Raw genomic sequence first — 21,464 nt, 5'->3', positions numbered from 1 at the left:
TCCGGGCGAAATCCAAAAAAATTCAAATTATGAGTTATTTTGTATGCAAGGCGACGATATGATCTTAAAGTGGGGACATGGGACTTTAGTGGTAAAATCGGGACTGTCCCGACCAAATCGGGACAGGTGGCAACCCTGGGTTCAACTGATTTATATAATTTGTTTCTAAATTGAAGATATTTGAATTAATTAATTAATTTACTACTGATAACTTCTAGCGTACACCTTCAGTTCCAAAATCGTCGCATACCCCTCGAGTAACTTACCTAACTCTCCCCATACCCGAAGAAGGTTTATCCACCGAAAGAAAAACCTCCCAAATAATGTTCGACCACATAAACCACCTGCGACACCTTGGAATGAGTACCGCCAAAACCAGTCTCGGCTTCGGGGAAAAATTTGCCTACTGGCTCTACAACAAAGTTAAATCGCTTAGCAAAAAATGGTTCACTCACTGTTTCCTTACTATTGTCATGATTATTTACACAATTGGCGGAGCTCTTAGTTTTATCGCTATAGAAGGTGAGTTTATTGATAAACCTTTGTTAATCTTAATTAAATGAAAATGTTTGTTTAGAACCGTATGAAAGCTCAGTTACAAGACCAGTTCTAAGGGACCTCAGGTATATATTTATCAGAGAATTAACTGAGTTATCAAACAGTATGCCGAATCAAACTCATAACGATGAATGGATGAAACTGGCAGATGAAAGGATGAATGTGTATTTCGGGCAAGTCATCGAAGATGAGCGGATAAAACAGTTTATCAAAGCTAACAGGGGACCCAAAGTGTGGACATTAATCAATTCGATAGTGTTTTGTGCCACCATTTATACCACTATTGGTAAGTTTTGTTATATTATATTAGATATAAGTTCTACTTGTTTCAATGACACCATTTTTATAATTTCACGGCCTCTCGCATAAGCAAAAATCTCGGAGGTACGTTAGCTATTTTTAACCTCGAGGTAAAAATATCGCGTTGAGCCGAAAACTCGCGATCTCGCATATATTTATTACATTTTCAACTAAAATTATGGAAGACCAACTCGATAGTGGTGAAATTAATTTAAGTAGTGAAACACCTATTGAAAATATTGAAGTGAAATATGATAAAGTGCAATCAGTTATTAAGACAAATGGCAACAATATTGAGGGAAATCATATTGTGGAAGAAACAGAAGTTGTTAGGCCTAAGCCGAGGGTAAAAAGAAAATTTCAGGCCAGTAAAGTGAAAAGAGAGTCGACTCCGATGAGATTTATGGATGACAGTGAGGAATCTCTGGATCAAAATAAAATTAATAGTAACTTGAATGGGACAAATGGAAAAAGTTGGTCTAGTAGTAATACCACAAGTGAGGTAAGAAAACACCAATTTGATAGCAAGGATAATAAATCGATGCTTTGAGTTGATATAATTTGTAAACATGTTTGATAAATATTTTATGACAGTACCTATGTTTTAGGTAATAATTTGTTACTAATTAATAAAATGCCAAAAAATACTAAGGTAAAGAGAGCCTATAGCAAATTATATACAGGGTGATCCAGTTCAAACGTGATTAATTTTAATCCATGATAAAGAATTAAAAAACAAATAGACTTTCATTATAAATTTTTTCTCAAAAATGTTTAATAACAATGATACGGGTGTTAAACTTAAGAATAATTATTTGTATATTTATCATAACTTTAAAACTACCAGCTCAATTTTAATTAAATGTCACATGCAGATTATTGTAGTAAATTGTCAATTACTGATGAAATCAATTTAAAAATTTCCAGTGGCGTAACATACGGAGGAACTTGGTTCTTTTTTGTCTCAAATCTGCGGGGTGATAAAATATTTTTTTATAAGATGTCAACTGTTAGATTTTCCATTTAATTAAAAAAAAAAGTTACTCTTGCAAAATTGTGATTTAACGCACTGTTTTTAAAATGTCTTACTTTAATTGCTCAGAAATACCTGCGAAAATATTGCAAAAATTTAAAAAAAGGGAAATCGGGCATGGATTTGTAAAAAACGTAAATATAAGAGATGATCAAACTTACCTTAAGACATCATTTCATTTGACAGGTTTAATTTAAGATTCAAGCCAAATTTTCTTTTTTTTAAGTTTTAGCAGCATTTTAACTGGAGTTTTTGTACAATTAAACAGACATTTTAAAAACAGTGCCTTAAATCATAATTTTGCAAGAGTAACTTTGTTTTCCAAATTAAATGGGAATCTAACAGTTGATTTCTTATAAAAAAATATTTTATCTCTCGCAGATTTGAGATGAAAAAGGACCAAGTCCCTCCGTATGTTACGCCACTGACAATTTTTTTAAAAATTGGCTTCATCAGTAATTGATAATTCACTACAATAATCTGCATGTAACATTGAATTAAAATTGAGCTGGTAGTTTAAAAGCTATGATAAATAAACAATTAATTATTCTCAACTTTCACACCCTGTATCTTTGTTATTAAACGTTTCTGGGAAAAATTTTATATTGAAAGTATATATCTTTTTTAATTCTCTATCACGTGTTAAAATTAATGACGTTTAAACTGGATCACCCATATATAAATATATAAATTTATATTTAAATTTGCTTTAAATAAATACAGGGACAGAATGCGGCTCAGTTGTGTGATAAAGAACTATTGATATTTTTTTGACATACTTAAAAAAATTATTAAATACTTTCATACAGGGTGCCTGGGAAATCTCGAAACTGGAGACAGACCAAAATATATGAATTGACCCAAACATACCTTAATCCAAAAGTTGATAGGGTGTTAAAGTTACAATTTGATTTTCTATTTTTCTTTATTGTCTAAAAAGCATTTCAGATTTTAGCATAAAAGTCGGTATAGGAAGGTTTCCTAGTCTGGAAAACAAGGCTCTGTTACTTTTTATGGCCAGACTTCTAGAGGGCGTCACTTACAGCACTATTTCGGTTAATAGCTTATCATAACTTTTTTGTACAACAACTGTTAAGAGTGTCTAAAGTTAATAGTTTTTGAAATATTTGCTTTTAATAGTTCCAATACATTATTATTCGTATCATGATGATAAAACATATACCGGGTAAAAATTTTAAAATTAACAGCATTTAATATTGCCTATACCAATAATTGTGTGAAAATTAGGCGAAACACGTTAATTTACATATCAACGTGGACAATTTTTGAGGCATTTGTTGTCGTGTTACTTTTAACCCCCAGACCCAAAATTTTAAATGACAACCCCTATTTCTTTTACAATTTTTGTTTTCCTTATAAAATTCTATATAAACTGCATTTCATTTTTTTTCCAAAATTCCGACTTAACCTCATAAATGAGTGAAATATACATTTAAATATTGTAATTACTTGAAAAATTATGATAATCATAATAAAAGACTGAAATCTTACCTTTATTACTTTATGAATTGTTTAAAATGGATTCGGGAAACGGGAAAAGGGACTCATGACGCTGTTTTCGGCTTTTTGGAGAGTGTCTATGTGTCCTTAAATTCTGGAGAGTCCGCGGCGGCAGTGTTTTGCGATTTATCCAAGGCATTTGATTGTGTAGATCATGGAATACTGCTGTCTAAGCTCAATAATATGGCTTTAGAGGCGTGGCGATTGCAATGGCTGGAATCCTATCTGTCTAATCGTACCCAAAGAGTTACAGTATCTGGATGTTTATCCGATTCCAGATCCCTTAAAACTGGAGTACCTCAGGGTTCAGTGTTAGGACCACTATTATTTTTGCTCTATGTAAATGATTTGGGTTCCTTAAAACTGCAGGGCTAACTAAGTAACTAAGTGGTTCAGTTTGCTGATGATACCACCATTTTATGGAATCATAGAGATTCTGATAATGTTAGAGCCCAGGTTTTTAAGGATCTTAAGATTTTATCGGAGTGGTGTGCTGCAAACAGGCTTGTATTTCATGTGGGCAAAACCTTTATTATGGGATTTAAGTGTGACGTTCAGGGCCTTATGTTTAGTGAAAACTCCCCCTTGCAAAACAAAGAAAGCTGTAAGTTCCTTGGTATTACCATTGATGGTCGCCTTCGCTTCGAAGATCATATCCTAAATCTTGCATCAAAATTATCCTCTGAATGCTTTGCAGTAAGAATGGCGGGGCATGAGCTGGGAGGGGTAGTTGCACGTTCAGTGTACTTTTCTCTTATTGAGTCCCACCTTCGTTATGGCTTGCCTTTTTGGGGTTTAAGCAACAAGGGATTATTAAACATAATTTTTGTGGTTCAAAAAAAGGCAGTTAGATACCTATGTTCCGCTGGGTTAAGAGATTCTTGTAAACCTCTCTTTATATCTCAAAAAATCCTAACTCTTTTTTCTCTTTTTATCCTAGAAACAGCTACTCTTATTCATAAATGTCCTAAACCTCCCTCTAATACTGGTCATATGACTCGCCAGGTTAACGATTTTCTCTTACCAATCCCTACATCCTCCCTCACCAAGAACTCACTTATATACCTTAGCAAAAAAAAAAGGAATTAAAATTACTTGCAATTTGCACTGGATAATAACTAGGGCATATTATAGCCTTGACGATTTTTTTAATGATACCTTTTAACCTGTGCTCTGACATCATTTTAGTGTTTTAGTTTTGTTTCCTGTTAAATAATTTAATTTACTTCTTCTAAATTCTGTTTTATTGACAGCTTTACTTATTTTTTAATGAAATTTATCAAAAAGATGCTTTTTTTTTTCTCAATCTGTTTTGTTATGATTAATTTTGGTAATGTGTGTAAATTTTATGGTAAAGTGTTTTAGATGTTATGTTTGTTTGAAATTTGAAATTTAAAGTAAATTTGGAATTTTTTAGTTCTTAGGATGCTTGTACACAAGATTTTGTTGTCTTACGTAACATAGCACATTTTCTTTCTTTCTTTCCCTTTCTTCTTTCTAATATACAGGTTAGTGCATCGAAAGTGAAACAAAGCCAATTACGGGCACTTCGTTAGCTTTGGTAAAAAACACTTCAACCCGTCGATTTTATTTAGAAGGATGATACTTTATAATAACAAAATTGCCTTCATACTTACAACTTCTTAAGAGGTGGTGGCACCAACCTTAAAATCTAAAGTGCTAAGGAAGGTCGAGTGGTTTGTCGTTAAAAAAGTTCATTTGATTCTCTTTACAACTATAATTAGTATGATGCAGTTTAAGTTACTACTTTTTAAGAGTTAAAAGAATAGTTACCAGGAGGTAGAGTATAAATATCGAGTTTTGCTAAATGTTCAAAAGTTTAATAAATTTTTAAGATATTGGACTTTAAACTGAGTCACCTTAAAGATCGTTCGTTCTTAAACATGACTCCCTTAAAATCCAGATATTTCCAAAACTTTATCATCGACTATTTTGAATAATAACTAGTATTTTCAAAAAATATTCTCTTAAATAATATGCTTTTTGTTTCATGAGAATAGCATAGAGAAAGTTTTTGAGATATTGGACCTCAAATTGCAGATGAGGTTAAATTCAGATGTTTCCAAGACTTTTGCTTGGACTCTTTTGAACTATGGCTATTATTTTTGACTAAAATGGGAAACCAAAAATGTTATAGCTTTAACATATTACAAAACATTTTAAATTAAAAAAAAATACATCTTAGCTTAATAAATGCTGGAAATGGCCACCTCCATTCTCCATACATCAGTTCAAATTTTGCTTAAAACGTTGCCTTTGCTTAAAACGCACTTTCTGCAATACTTCAGATGTTATTTGAAAGCACAATTCTGTTCTGTAAAACTTCTAATGACGTTGTCTTAGTTTCATAGATTTTGCTTTTTAATTGTCCCAAAAAAAAAGTCTAATCAAGAGTTGGAAAATAATAATAATTTCGCAAAACTCAATACGTCGGTCTGGGTCATCATCCCCTAATTCTTGAATAATTAGGAGTTTATATGGATGAGATTTGTGAAGCTTCAATACTTTTCTGACTGACTCGATAATCCAGTTTGATCTGCAACTTTACGAAGGGACGTAGTAGAAGTCATAGCATACATAATAATAGGTATACATAATAAAATGTAAAAATATCAATTTTCAACGCTAAAAGTTTAAAATAAAACAATGTTCGTAGAAGTAATTTTCACCCCTTCAGGGTGGCGGAATTTTCGAGAATCTGTTGTGTGCATTAAAATGAAATTAAATTGTAGTGTTTTGCAGTTTTTTTCCGAATAGCAATAAATTTAAGGATAAAGAAAGATGTTAAAATCCTAAAGGGTGATTTTAACCCTTTAAAAAAAAAAAGAATAAAATGGAAATTGAGTAAAAAAATTAAATAAAAATGACATGTTTCAGCGTTTTTTAAAAAAGTTTTAAAGGTATGATACATACCTTCAGGGGTGGTTTCAACACCTTCCCGATGGAGTTTCGAAAAATCCCTTCTTAGTGGACGTCTACATAACCATAGGAATGTTGTCCCCAAATTTCATATTTCTAGGTTTTACCGTTTAGGCTGTACATTGATTATCAGTCAGGACAAAGGAGTTTTTATATATAGAGAAGATTAAGACAAACATTAGAAACCATAGCAACACTACTCAGATATTATCCAAAGCAAGTTGAATATTATGTTATAAAGACATTTCGAGTAGGCCTTTTTTGTTGTGAAAATATCAGAAAATAAGATTAGATAGATACAGGGTGTTCGAAAAATAGACGAAGATATTTCAATGGGTGATTCCTTGTAAGAAAATATGAGAAAAAGTTTTTATAAACATGGGTCCGGAAATGCACAGTTTTCAAGATACAGGGTGATAATTTTTTTTTTAATATTATTTTTTTATTAATATTAAAAAAATATTTACTCGATTCTTTTGAAATTTTGCAGTATTACTTGGCATATTAAGAGGCTAATTTAGCCGTAATTAGATTAAAATTATAAGGTCCAGTGGCGTCCCGGGGGATATCTTAGGAAATATTATTGGCAAAAAAATGTACGCCACTGCCTTTATTTCAACTTTAATATTTGTCGATTAAGCATTTAAAAATACAACTTTTTTGCCTCTTGTATTTTTTTCGTATCTCACTTCGTTTTCGTCAAAAAAAAATAAATACCGTTTTATTGCATGCCACTGGACAAAATTGGTTTCAAAAATTGGAAAAAACATTTCTAGGAGCTTTTTATTGCAACAACAACTACAACAAATGTTGGAAATGTCCACCATCCATTTCTGTACACCTTCTCACTCGACGAATCATTAAACGACGCACTCGAGCTAAATTTCAAGGTCTATTTCTCACTTCTTCGCAAGCATTTATAATTTTATTTCTTAACTCTTCTATTGTTTGTATGGGACTAGCATAAACCAGCCTTTTAAAATGTCCCCATAAATAAAAATCTATTGGATTTAAGTCAGGGGAGCGAAGTGGCCATTGAATAGGTCCACCTCTTCCAACCCAATTTTCCCCAAAGTTGTTATTGAGATGAGTTCTAACCGCTATACTAAAATGAGGAGAAGCTCCATCGTGCATGAAATTTATTTGATTACGTACATTTAGAGGAACTTTTTCCAGCAGTACGGGCAATTCTTGTTGAAGAAATTCTAAGTAAGTTTCGCCGTTTAATCTTTTGTAAGAGTTTGAGTAAAAAGAAAGGCCCAATTAAAATGTCACCAACAACACCTATCCACACATTTAAAGAAAATTGCTCTTGGTGGCGACATTGTACGTAAGCATGGGGATTTTATCACGCCGAAATCCAGCTTCGTCCGTAAAAAGTATGGTTTTATTAAAATTTCTGTTATTATTAATTTTTTCGTAATACCATTGGCAAAACTGCAAACGGGGCAGAAAATCTCTTGGTAGTAATGCACACGTTGAACACGTTGAATACGTTGAACATGATACGGATACAAAAGTTGTTCGGAGAGAACCGGCCAGTGCCGTTGGAATGATTATCCCCTAATCGAGCTGCTATAGTCCTGGTACTTACACCAGGATTTTCTTCCACGGCACTTAAAACTGCCTCCTCAAACTCGGGCATTCTTACGAACCTTGGCCGGCCTCTATCATTGGTGGGAATGGCAAAACTTCCTAAGTAACTTTATTGTCAAAAACATCACGACAAATAAATAAGAAAATTTACCTCTTTCCCGGCATCTACGGTCTACGCTTTCAAAGGTTTTACTATCTGGAAGTTGCCGTTGGGGAAACGCTTCTGCATACAGGCGTCTCGCTGCATAACAATTACTGTAAGCACGTGCATACATTATATGCATGTCTGCCATTTCCCCAAAACTGTAATTTTCCATCACAAAAACCGAGATAAAAATTTTTTAAAGAAATTTCACTAAGAAAATTGGGTAAATAATTGTTTTCTAGGAGAACTGACGCTTGTCAATGTCAAACCTCCATGCAGAAATGATTTTTTGTTTTCCAAGGCACCTGTAATTTTTTTTAACAAAAATTAATTAACGAATTTTGTCCAGTGGCATGCAATAAAACGGTATTTATTTTTTTTGTCGAAAACGAAGTGAAATACGAAAAAAATACAAGAGGCAAAAAAGTTGTACATTTAATCTATGTTTAATCAAAGAATGTGGCGTTAACTTTACAGTGTTACTATTTTCCCAAGAGTTTGCAGACGGTAGCTCAGAATTATTGGAGGCTTAGGATTGTTCGAAGGTTCACTTATGACTGGCTATTAAAGAATCTAAACTTGATTATAACTATTAAATAAGAGGGCGCCACTTAATTTTTTTATAAATGAAAGAAAACTAAGAAAAATATTTGGTATATAGGTTTCAATTAACAATTAAATGACCCTGGATAAAGTTGATTTAAAGAGGCAAAAAAAATATCTTAACAATACAACCAAATTATATTTACATCAAAGATACACGTCATATTCTAATCTGTTAAATGTTAATAATTTATTATGAATTAAAATATGAATAATATTGATATGATTAAAATAAATTTGACAAAAGTAACATTTAAATTATGACTTCACTACTAGGTAGATTTCAGCACTTGAAAAATTTTAGTATATATTTGTATTACTCAGGGGAAATTTCATGAACCTTTTTACCTAAGGCATATCAGCCTTAACCGAGTTATATCTACTTAACTACCAAAAAAGGTACTGAAAAATACTGAACAAAAAATAACTAAAATTATAGATAAGAAATTGACGTATTAAATTATGATATTGATTAAATATTTGTAGCAATAAATTGAAATTAAAGGTATATTAATAAAAATTTAAATAAGTGAGACAAATCTATGGTTAGTAATATTTAAATAAATGAAATAAACTGGCCTGTATATTCCTCCAAGAAATGAACGGCTAGCCTGCAAAACCGAGGCTGTAAATGTATGCCATTTGTAGTTCAGCTATCCGGACTGGGAATCTCTAATACTAGCTATAACTCTGGCTTCAGCTCCACCGCTTTCAGTAATTTCCTGGGGAAATCAAAAGCCTGCAGCCATCAACAATTGAAGAAGAATAAAGAAGAAAACGGAAAAGTAAAACCCTAAAACAACGGTTGCCATTGTATTCACTGTCCATAAAAAATGAATGGCGTTAAAAATGTGACACACTTATCTTGCTAAGTTTCATTCTCTATCCATTAAAATTTTGAGCATCCTGCACCAGAATTATAAATTAAACGGCTAAAGGAACAAGATTAAGGACTATAAATTACAAACCATATTGGCCACTTCCTGCTTCACAAACTTCGGAAATAAGAAACTGGCCTTTTACGTGTGCTCCTACCTGCGACCCGGGAACAAGTCCTCGAAAAATGGACCCAATACCGACTAAATCAGTAAGGACCCCACCTCTCGCCTGAGCTGTCAATATCAGCCAATCAGAGAAAATATTAATTATGACTAATCAGAGAAGTGACGGACCATCAACAGATAGCATAGATAATTAAACCAGGAGAGTGATGCGTTACAGTAGTAATGTGTCATTGACAGTGTAAATTTAAAGAAATATGAATAAAAGAAGTTGACTGAAATTATTAATGTAATTATTGAAATTAATGAAATATCAATGGAGCGTTAGTGAACATAAGGAGTAGAAAAATAAAACGCTACAAGAACAAATATTAAAGTTGAAAGAAAGGCAGTGGCGTACATTTTTTTGCCATTAATATTTGCTAAGATGTCACTGGACCTTATAATTTTAATCTAATTAGGGTTAAATTAGCCTCTAAATACAACAAGTAATACTGCCAAATTTCAAAAGAATCGAGTAAAAATTTTTTTAATATTAATAAAACCATTAATATTTAAAAAAAAAATTATCACCCTGTATCTTGAAAACTGTGCATCTCCGGACCCATGTTTATAGAAACTTTTTCTCATATTTTTTTACAAGGAATCACCCATTGAAATATTTCCATCTATTTTTCGAACACCCTGTATAAAGGGTAGCACAAAAAAGTTATGATAAATCATTTACTGAAATATTTGCGTTCTCTAGAAATTTGGCGATAAAAAATAACGGACTCTTGTTTCTCATACTAGAAACCCTTTCTATACCGAGTCTTCTCAAGCAATAAGGAAAAATAGAGAATAAACTTGTAAAACTTATAACTTTAACACTTAAAACTTTAACACCCTGTATCTCGCAAACTATCAACTTTTGGATTAAGGTATATTATTTGGGTCAATTTACGTATTTTGGTCTGTAATATTTCCAGTTTCGAGATTTCGAGGATGCTGCTGCTAGAAAGTTATATGTATAATTAGGACTATTTTAGTACTATATCACAAATCTTCTTACTGGACTCTAATATTTGTGACTACCAAAAATTGCAATTTTACTGCAGAAATATTGAAAACCGTAGCACACACATATATGACATATACTGTTCTCTAACTTCTGTCTATAACCCTTTACATATTTTTTCTTTGAATTCCTAATTACCTTCCTAACTAAGCACTGATTGAGGCATTAATCACAAACACTTCTTTTTGTCTAATTTTTTTACTTGCGGAATATGACAATGAACCTTTTTTTCTTGATATCTAAGATTAAATCTAAGTATAACTATATTAGTGCTGCTTAAAGATAGGTTTAGTAGGTTTTATTTTAGACAAAAAAGTAGTAACATCAGCATTAATTAATCATTTTTAAGACCAAAGTATATTAACTCAAAACTCGAGTGAATAAAAAATCATACCTTGAACTACTTAATTTAATAACGTATTTCAGAGTGTCAGTCGTCAAAATAGCTTTAAAAGGCACCAAAATGCTAAAAAGGGCAGCATCTCAGAACTGGCCCAACAAGAAATTACTTCTCTCATTAACAAAACCAAAAAATCCATAAGTTCAGCAGCTCAAAGGGGTCGCGAAAGATTCAGAAAATATGAGCAGCAGTTGGCCAAACGAAGCCAATCGGCGCCAAACAAATTCGTGGAAGAGCTTCAGGAGAGCTTGGCAAAGGTCCAGCAAGATTATAAAGTTAATAATGAGGAAGTTAAACAGATAGCTGATGATAACACAAGCAAAAGGAAAGCTGCTAAATTAAGAGCTATGAGGCAAAGAAGATCCCTAACCAGAGAATTGTTGATAACCCCAAAACTAGTGGAAATTCTGGATCCAGAAACTTTCAATGTGGTTCAAAGACGTTCAGTCTCTCGTTCTGGCAAATCCACGATTATCCTAAAAAGCATTAGCCCTTTAAAGACCACCTCATTAAAAGAATTATATCAGAATTTTCGTACACACAAAAGACAATACCACAAGGACTATACTTGGATTAAACGCAAGTTACGTAAATGCCTTTGTGAACTGTTCCTTATAATGATTTTTTGCGGATTGGGGGGCGTGATGTTCCGTTTTGTAGAGGGTTCGTTCGAAACCTTTTACAAATGTGGAGTGAAAAGGGTTAAGAGAGACTTTGTGGATCTTTTATGGGTAAAAAGTCATAACTTAAGGGAAGAGGATTGGAAATGGCTCGCCAGGAGTAAATTGAGGGTCTTTGAGGAGGAATTGCATAATGCTCATGAGGCTGGAATGACTGATTACAGCGGCATGAGATCGTGGAGTTTTTTAAATGGGGTTGTTTATTGTTTGACTATTGTTACTACTATTGGTAAGTTTGAATAAAGTGGTTCTATTTCAAGCTCAAATAGGATGATTATGAACACAAATTTATATTAATTTGGTGGTGCAAGCATGTTTTTTTTAAATATCTATAAATATTTTAATATAATATAACATTTTATCTTGGAATTTGATTGATAATTTGCATAACCATTTCATTAAAGCTTCTTACTTTGGATATTGCTTACATATATATACATTTACATATATATACATATACATATACATATACATATATATTGCTTACATACAGTATACTTTATATATACTGACATTTTGTTTGATGGTAATTAAACTAAAATAAGTTTCACGTCAAAATAGAAAATAAAATGCTATATAATGTATTCCTCTTCTATCCTATTACTAATTACATTTTATTTATGCTTAATCCATGTTTCATATGCTTTAAATTTTTTTTAAAGAACCGTCATGCTCCTTAGGTTAAGTCCCTGTACACTTTTTGGTCAAAGTATACATCTATTTCTCCAATTGTGAAAAAGTGCGATATAACCAATTTTAATAATACCTGCAAATAATAACGCCGTAGGAATTTAATTTTTTTTCCCTATAGGTGGGCTAGCAAACATCCACCAAGGCTGGAGAAATGACATTATTGTACTAAATTGATTAAGTGTTCTAATTCTTTATATTATTTTTACTTTGGCTATATTTTTATCCTTTTCGTAATTGGCCATGTTTTAACAAAGTATCACCTACTAACAAATCTTGAGGTTCGAATAACTTATATTGCTCTTTTATATTACTGAGCGTGTACTCTGTTTTCCCTAATTTTGATATAGTAGTAAAAATTTTGGTAAGACCACAGTATCCCTCATCACCATCCCTATCCATCGTTAATCACCGTTTCTAGGTAATTCGAGCTTATAAGTATACAGGGTGTCCATTTAATATCGCGGTGCTCGATTGCGAAAAACAAAATGGTCGCTATAAGAAAAAAAAAGTTAAGGATGGAATCTCAGAACCGAAATATCGAAAATAAAAACTGAATTCAGGTATGCGTTGTCCTTAAAAAGTTATTCTAATAATGTTTTTACAGATTTTAAAATTACGCTGAAATAAAAATAATACAGCCCTTTTTCAAAAATGCAACGTTTTGATTTTTTTCAAATATTTCAAAATCAGAAAAAGATAACATCGTTCTGAAAGTGGCACTTAATTGGTAACTAAATGCCCTACAACTTTCCCCACTTAACCAATTTTCTATCTCTTATAGTTTCCAGGATACCCATAAAATGTATTGTATGTACACCCAATTTGGGCCACACTGTATATTTTAGGCTGCCTATCAGAGCCCAGAAGTTTCACCATCATGGCGGACTCACATAAAACGTTTAATTGCCTAAAACCTTGCGGGCACCTTCCCTACTAAGAGGATGCGTTTTGGGTTTTTTTGAATGCTTAAATTAATTCAACGCCTCATTCTTTTACCAAAGATAATCATACTAACGAACTAGTTTACTATTATTTTCTTTGCTTTTACAGTTATTCCTAATTCCTCCCTAGTGACTATTTGTCCATTAGGTACTTCGAGCACGTTTGATGGGCTCTGGGAGGTAAACAAGAGTTTCCTTTGTTTATTCGAATCAAAATTTTAGCATTCTATTTTAGTTAAAAAGCTGTAAGTTCTTCGGGGTATAAAAAGATCCACAGGTACTGTAAGACAATCTTTTCTGTGGCAGTGAAGCATCGGATAGCCCTCATTTTAATTGGTTATCATGCCAAATTGTAACTTTAAGTCAATCTGTAACTTTCTTTTTGGCAAAACTAGTCGAATTCATGATACTTTGCCACAAGTTAGTGTTTTTTATGAAAAGCCAAAAAACAATAAGTTGCGATCGTATTCCCCTCTAATTTTTTATGAAACTCAAAATTTTTTTGTAATTGATTTCTTGCAAACACCGTGGGTTTTAGGGAAAAGTGTTCGAAACAAAAATTGTTTATGATTAAATTGCCTAGAATTTTTATTCCAGGATCTTTGTTGTAAAATTAAATGCGCAGAAGATAGAAGGCGGTAAAGTCACCTAATTACTTTTTCCAAAATTTCGTCCTGAATTTTTTTTTTCACTGTTTCAAATATTGTCAACATGTAAAACTCAAAAATTCTACAGAAATTATGTACGCATTTTTTTTCAATATCTCGCTACAGAGATACAACGCATTTCTTTTCCAAAAATCTCATTATTCTTACAAACACTACTCAATTTAAAGAAAAATTTCTAAGGCAAAAAAAGTTTAGAATGTAATTGTTTGCAATTACTACCCATGTTTGTCGCTTTACATCAATAATTGTACAATATAGAGGGCACCAAAGATATTAAAGGTTTATTTCAAATTTTTTGTGGACCTGTATTTGACACATATTTAATGTCCGTATTTGATAAAGTGGAGATTAGTTACTTTTACTTTCTGGTAACAATGTATTACATTACATACTTACCTGTAACTGAATATTCCTATGCGAATTTTAAAGTCCAGAATGATTAGTTCTTGTTTACATATTTCAAAATCCTACGATTGAGGTGCCGGATTTCATAACGTCCTGAGTTCTGGGTAAAGTAAATGACGCTTAGTAGGTTATGCAACTCGGCTTTTTAATTCTTGGAGAGGTGGATGATTGATAAATTTATAGAATAAAATCATCAATTGTGATTAATCATCGATTTATCATTATTATGCCATAGTTTCTGAAAGCAAAGTGCGATACGTTTGTCAAAAAGTAATGAAACCAGACTCACAAAAGTCACTCATTATTCTCATACATTACTTAAACGTGATTAAAATGATTGTAAAAGTGTATATTAGTTTGACGTCTTAGACAAAATGTGAGTTCCAAAATTTATCTTATATGATAGCGAATTAAACGGCACTGGGTGGTCTGTATATCTCTTTCATTTGAAATGTAAAAAAAAATCATTACACTACAATAAAACATCAAAATAAATTTTTGGTGATTTTGACGCCCTCTGTCTTGTGTGTTATTGCATGTACATCGACTTACACGGGTAGTAATTATAGACAATTATATTCTAAACTTCTTTTGTCTTAAAAATTTTTCTTTATATTGAGTAGTTTCCGTAAAAAATAGAGTCCAAGAATTTTTTGAGTAAATCAAAAATCATTCAAGGAAGGATTAATGACGGGAGCGTTCAGTGCGGAAACGTTCATCTTTGCAACGAGAAATTGAAAAAAATGCATACATCAATCTTTTAGGCTTTTTTGAGTTTTACACGTTGAAAATGTTTGAAATAATAAAAAGAAATATTTCAGGGCGACATTTTGGAAAAAGTAATGTTAGGTGACCTTAGCGCCCTCTATCTTTTGCCCATTTGATTTTAGAGAAAAGATGCTAAAATGAAAATTATAGGCAATTTACTTATAAGCATTTTTTCGTTTCAGACACTTTTCCCTAAAACCCACGGATTTCGCAAAAAATCGATTAAAGAAAAATTTTGAGTTTTTGAAAAAAATTTGGGGGGAAGGATCTCAAATTTTTGTTATTGTGCTTTTTATACGGAACACTAACTTTTGGCAAAGTACCAAGATTTCATCTATTTTTACTGAAATTGACACTTTTCAGATGACAGATTGATTATACTAGAAGCTGCAAAAATAAAGTCAATAATAAAGAAACTATTTCTTGCTGTTTTTTTTATCTTTTTACTTATTTTTTACAACCTTTTGATATAAATTAGTTTTTAAACAGCACATAAAAACTACTACACTCGTATTGCTACTAAGTCGAAATATAAAACCTACTTATCCTAAAATTATTAAATTGAGCCAATCAGCAGTGTGTTTAGAAGATATGGGAAACTTTTTTATTATTAGTTTTAGGAAAAAAAGTTTTTCTTTATAAAAAGTTTCCGAATGCTCAAAATATAAAATACAATAAGCAAATATCAAATTTTATTAGTCGTATATGAGGTTCATCAAAAAATTTGAATTTCGCTTAAGACTACCTTTATTTTTGACAATAACGAAAATTGTTATGAAACGAAATTGTTTGGAACTAAAAACCACATTCAAATATGCAATTATACCCTGCTACTTATAGTTTTTTCCCTATTTACAATACTTACTTAAATATCGTTCGATATCTGGTGGGGATAGAGTCTTTTCTTTGTCATATCTTAGCAGTTGGGTATACACTTTATGTACTTCCTTTTCTAATGCCTTAATGTCCTGTTATCTGAAATATTATATATCTGAATAATATATCCTAATATCTGAAATATTGATTTGCCGGTTTGGTATACAATAAAAATCCCAATTATTTGTTAATCTCTTCATAGGGTTTTTCGAATGCCCATAAGTCATTGACTAAGTTTACTTCTGAGATCTTTGATCCCATATACAGGTTGGTCGTAAAGTAAAGAATAAATTCAATATGTCGTAAAAAATTTATTTTAAATCACTCGGAATCATCAATTTTATTTTTTTTCGGGGCATATTTTGCGAAAAATGTTTTATACGGGGCATCTCAAAAAAGCTTTCTTACATTTTTTTTTTCAAATTGCAACCCAATTTTTTCATTGCATTTTTGGATTGCCCTTACAATTCTTAACATTTTTCACGTAGCATATGCTACACCTAAGTCCAAGCGTTTTCGAGTATTCTCATTCAAAATTTAAAAATTGAAAAAAGGCCAAGAAGAAAAGAAAAAATAAAATAATTTTTAAAACGTTTTATTGTATCGAAAACAAAACTTCGTAAATATAAAAATAATTTTATGTCAGCAAATGTTCGAAATGACCTCCGTTAGTCAACTGACAATAAATATGCGTAATCGATCTACAAATTCCCGCTGCACATTTCAAACCATTTTGTGCGTTATTTGACGTATTTCTTGAAGGATGCGTTAGTTTAATTCATCTAGATTTGCCGGTTGCCTTTCCTTTAAGGTACGCCCCTTAAAAAAATCTAGTGGTGTTAGATCTGGTGATCTTGGTGGCCACTCAATAACACCGTTTCTTTTAATCCAGCAAATAGCAACAGCAATAGCAAATTCGGATGTTCTATCTCGGAAAAAAAAATAAGACAGCGATGGAACAAGTTCCTCTTCTAGAAAACGCAGGTATCTCTCACCTGTTAAATTTTCTTCAAAGAAGACGAGAACCATACTAATGTCACCAACGATGAATTGTTGAAAATGTTGAATTATTAATGTGATTTCTTGATCCAGCGTGGATTTACATCGGATCAGTACCGATAGTTATATGTATTTACGCATTATCATTCAAACAGAAAGTGGATTCATCGGAAAAAAGTATATTCTTCACTAAATTTGGATTCTCCAAACACTTATTTTGGAAAAGCTCACAAAATTTAAGGCGCCTCTGAAAATCTCCTTCCAAGAGTTCTTAATGAACTAACATCTTATAAGGGTGGTATTTATTCATATGTAGTATTTTAAGAATAATTGCTTTTCCAATATCCATGTCCTTTGCTACCTGCCTAGATGCTACCAGTGGCGAAGCGTGAACTTTTTTTTCGGGTAGACAAACAATAAAAATCGTTAATTAGAAAAAAATGTGTATTAAATATTATTCACTTTAATGAAACAGAGAATGAAAGCGCATGAAATATTAACTCAAAGAGAAAAGTTATGTAGTGATATAAAAACGAAAAAATAATTACTACTAGCATTAAAAGATAGATAGATAAAAATAAATACTACTTACAAAAAAACACATCTAAAATACAATTGTCAATATCGAACAGTCGTTCATAAATGACCACTAAAATATCCACTAAAAAAACCTTTTCTATACACCCAAAAATAAAAATACTAATTATTAAATTACAATAGCACGCGCCCCCACCAAATGCAGATTCATCAAAACGAAACAAAAGTGAAGATGTATTGCGGCCGACCAGATCAAGCGTGTCCATAAATAATAACCCTCAACAGCATAATAATATAGCTGGTCGACTTCGATAGACAAAAGCTCGAATGTCTTTCCCGCGAGTAAATTTTGCATACGTAATAGGCTGAATGCTGATGCGGCGGGACCTCTGTAGCCTGCTTGATGCGTATTTGGTTTGATTATATGCTCCAAATTTCGGAAGACAAATATCAATGTGTCTTCCTGGGGCTCGTAAACATTAATTGGGTGTCAGCCCTATATTTTTATCTTAATCGTGCGGCAGGCTTCGGATTAATCATGTTTAGATACTATATAATATTAGTAAAGATAGCGACTATGTTCTGTGTTAATTTTTTTTTAAATTTTAATTCAACAATTACATGAAATAATTACGTAATAAATTAATGACAAATAACTGGATAATTTTGGGTAGACAGTGTCTACCTTGTCTACTCGTACGCTTCGCCACTAGATGCTACATGCTGATTATCTTAAACCGCCAATAAAACTGCTTATTTTCATCAACTTGAGAATAACCACATCTAGGAACATCTCTTACATGACCGAATTGACTAAATTTTTGTTCAATTTTGCTACCTGCCAATTGCAATATTGGCGGACAATGGGGTATTTTTGATTAAATTACTCACAAACTTCCTGATGCGTTTTTAATTAATTACCGTTGCCAATCATCAGGATTTCTATGCACTGTGTCTCAGTAAACTGCATATTAATGTTACTTCAGGTTAAAAAAAAATTCGTTTAGGTTAAAAAAAACCCATTCGTTTGCGCCCTTATAGATACTCACCCGCCACTCCAAGGCTAGCCGCATATTGAACGTAGGGAGCAGAGCACAGCACAGCCTAGGGCAGCAGAGGATTTTGTAACACACGCAATTAAATTAAACGCCGCATATTGGACGTAGCAGAGGCGAGGCCTGCGCGACATAGTAACAGAGTACTCTGTCCGGCCTCTGTCGGTTGTGGAGTGTGCACAGTTTTCTCTGCAGAGTGGCAACTGTTGTAAAAAAATGGAACTCCTAATTGAACTCGTGCGGGAAAATAATGGTTCAATATGCGCTCGTCGCAGAGGCAGAGCAGAGAAATAGTTTTCCTCTGCTATGTCTCGGCTTTGCTGTGCTCTGTTGTCCTACGTTTAATATGCGGCTAGCCTAAAGATTATCGATGAGGAGATTGATAACATGCTGCAACTCGACATTATCGAGCCATCACAATCTGCCTGATTTTTTCACTACACCATTAATCTCTCTCCATCACAACGGACAGCACGGTTCACCTTTGACAGACGCAGGAGCTGGAAGTGAAAAGACCCCCCAGATGCGTCGCGGAACTGCTGAAGTAGTAGACCAAAAGACGTCTGGGCGCAAGACCAGAGATTGAGGAACTTCGCCCGTTACTTTATGGGTTTAGCCGCTATGGGCCCAACCAAAACCCATACGTAGATCACTAATAAGCAAACCATAGAGTGCCTGGTAGAAAGTACAAATACGGGACAAATCGTAATAATTCGAAACGCGGCGCCACTGGCGTCCGCTTTAGTAAACCGGTTGACCAATTCAATTACCGTGAAATCTTCTCCATGCACAGCATATTGTAAACAATAACAAGGAATTAAATTAGTGATAATATTGATAGTGGTTCAATGAAAAATATTGGCGAATTCCATTAAGGGTCGAAGGCAATTGTAATTATGGTGGGTGTCTCAGTCAGCAGTCTCGTACTTATAAAGTTTTGAAAGAAAAATTTAGAACATTTTTAAATATTTTAACCAAATGAATAAAAGTTAGGATTCTCCAGATCCCGTCTAAAGCGTAATTAATCCTGTAACAACGAAAATAGACTGAAAAACTAGTGAAACGTTACCAAAATACACACAGAACTGTCAACGATAATAACCACTGCCATTAATTATTCTTTTGTTTCCTGCGTCATAAACCCAAAGCCTATTTCAAATTTCATGGAGCTATTTCAAAATATTGAATTTTCAAATTTTGAATTAGAATAACTCCAAAATTCTTGGACTTAGATATAGCACATCCTACATAAGAAATGTTTAAAATTGTAAGGGCAATGCAAAAATGCAATAAAAAAATGGCTTGGAATTAAAAAAAAATAGCAAAGCTTCTTTGAGACAAAAAAATTAAATTTTTTTTTGAAAAATATGCGCCAAAAAAAATCGACGAGTCCGAGTGATTTAAAAAAATAAATAGAATATGGAATATTAAATTTATTTCTTACTTTACGACCACTCTGTATGTATAAGGATAAAAAATCTCACATTTTTGAAAAATATAAAAACCTAAAACTTACAATAGTAGTCTACTTTTATATACCGCTAGATTTTAAAAGATTTTAAATTACAGGTTATGGTCACATGTATCCAAAGACTAACACTGGACGCGCCCTATCCATTGTCTACGCTCTGATTGGCATCCCTCTTTTCTTAATTGCTTTAACCGATTTCGGCAAGCTATTTACAAGAGGCATCAAATTTGCTTGGTCATTCGTAAGAAGACTTTACTATACCGGAAGCTGTCGGAACGTACGGAAAAATTCCGGAGTAGATGTAAATATTAATATCCTAGTAATGAATATTCACTATAGTTGCTGATTTGTTTCAGGACATATTCAAAGGAGCTCAGCACTTATATGACTACGCCACTTTCAAGCGGCCATCATTTTTCGACTCATCAACTTCTCATCCAGACAATGAGAGCCAACAGCAAACCACCACCGACACCCCAACAACTCCGGCTATATCAGCCTTTGAAATTGACGACGAGTTTAATTTACCCATATCAGTAGCCCTATTTATCTTAGTGGCCTATATTTTCTGTGGTGCGGTTATGTACATGCTTATCGAAGGCTGGACCTTCTTTGAATGTTTCTATTTTGTTTTTATTTCAATGACCACAATCGGATTTGGAGATTATGTCCCTCGAGACCCTTGGTTCATGATCGGTTCTATAGTTTATTTAGTGTTTGGATTGGCGCTGATGTCGATGTGTATTAATGTGGTTCAGGCTAAGCTGAGCGATACTTTTAAACAAGCTTCTGCTAAAATTGGAGCTACTATGGGCTTAGAGGTGGAAGAGGAGGAGGCAGGGGCAGAGGAAGAAGAAGAAGAAGAAACGGAAAGCAAAAAAGAGGAGGGTGAAAGCGAGAAGGTTATGGATAAAGAAGATGGCATGAAAATTGATAATATCGATTAAAGATTCGTTGTTATGTTTTTTGTTATTATTTATATAATAAATATGTTAGTGTTTTTAATTCTATATTTTATTTTGTCATACATTGATTGCATTAGTCACATAAACAGAACGTTGTTCTGGACATATAATTTAAAAAATACAATGTATCCGTACTCGAAAAAAGGTTAGTAAAACTTAATATAATTCATTGTTCTATCTAACAACCAGCTGATTTATTTGTAATTAGTGTTAATTAGGCTAAGTCAATTTAGTCGTTTGAGCCTATCTTTC

General features: G+C 32.7%; 1 protein-coding gene across 2 annotated transcripts in view; it reads left to right on the top strand.

Moving 5' to 3' along the window:
- LOC126742127 (TWiK family of potassium channels protein 18-like) overlaps window positions 1–21,252 on the top strand; it is a 50,665-nt gene extending 29,413 nt beyond the window's left edge. Inside the window, exons 3-6 of one of the 2 annotated variants that reach the window (XM_050448690.1) lie at window positions 219–522; window positions 578–844; window positions 20,346–20,548; window positions 20,604–21,252. In XM_050448690.1, coding sequence (XP_050304647.1) covers window positions 219–522; window positions 578–844; window positions 20,346–20,548; window positions 20,604–21,194 — 1,365 coding nt within the window. In that variant the 3' untranslated portion in view covers window positions 21,195–21,252. Of the gene's footprint in view, window positions 1–218; window positions 523–577; window positions 845–1,016; window positions 1,361–11,180; window positions 12,064–20,345; window positions 20,549–20,603 lie in introns of those variants that run through there. The other variant, XM_050448689.1, reaches the window with a different exon arrangement.
- Window positions 21,253–21,464: the final 212 nt, after the last annotated feature.

This window comes from Anthonomus grandis, chromosome 11, assembly GCF_022605725.1.
Source record: "Anthonomus grandis grandis chromosome 11, icAntGran1.3, whole genome shotgun sequence".
Taxonomy (NCBI): Eukaryota; Metazoa; Arthropoda; class Insecta; order Coleoptera; family Curculionidae; genus Anthonomus; species Anthonomus grandis.
Note: the sequence above shows the minus strand (reverse complement) of the source record. Positions and strands in the feature narration are given on the sequence as shown.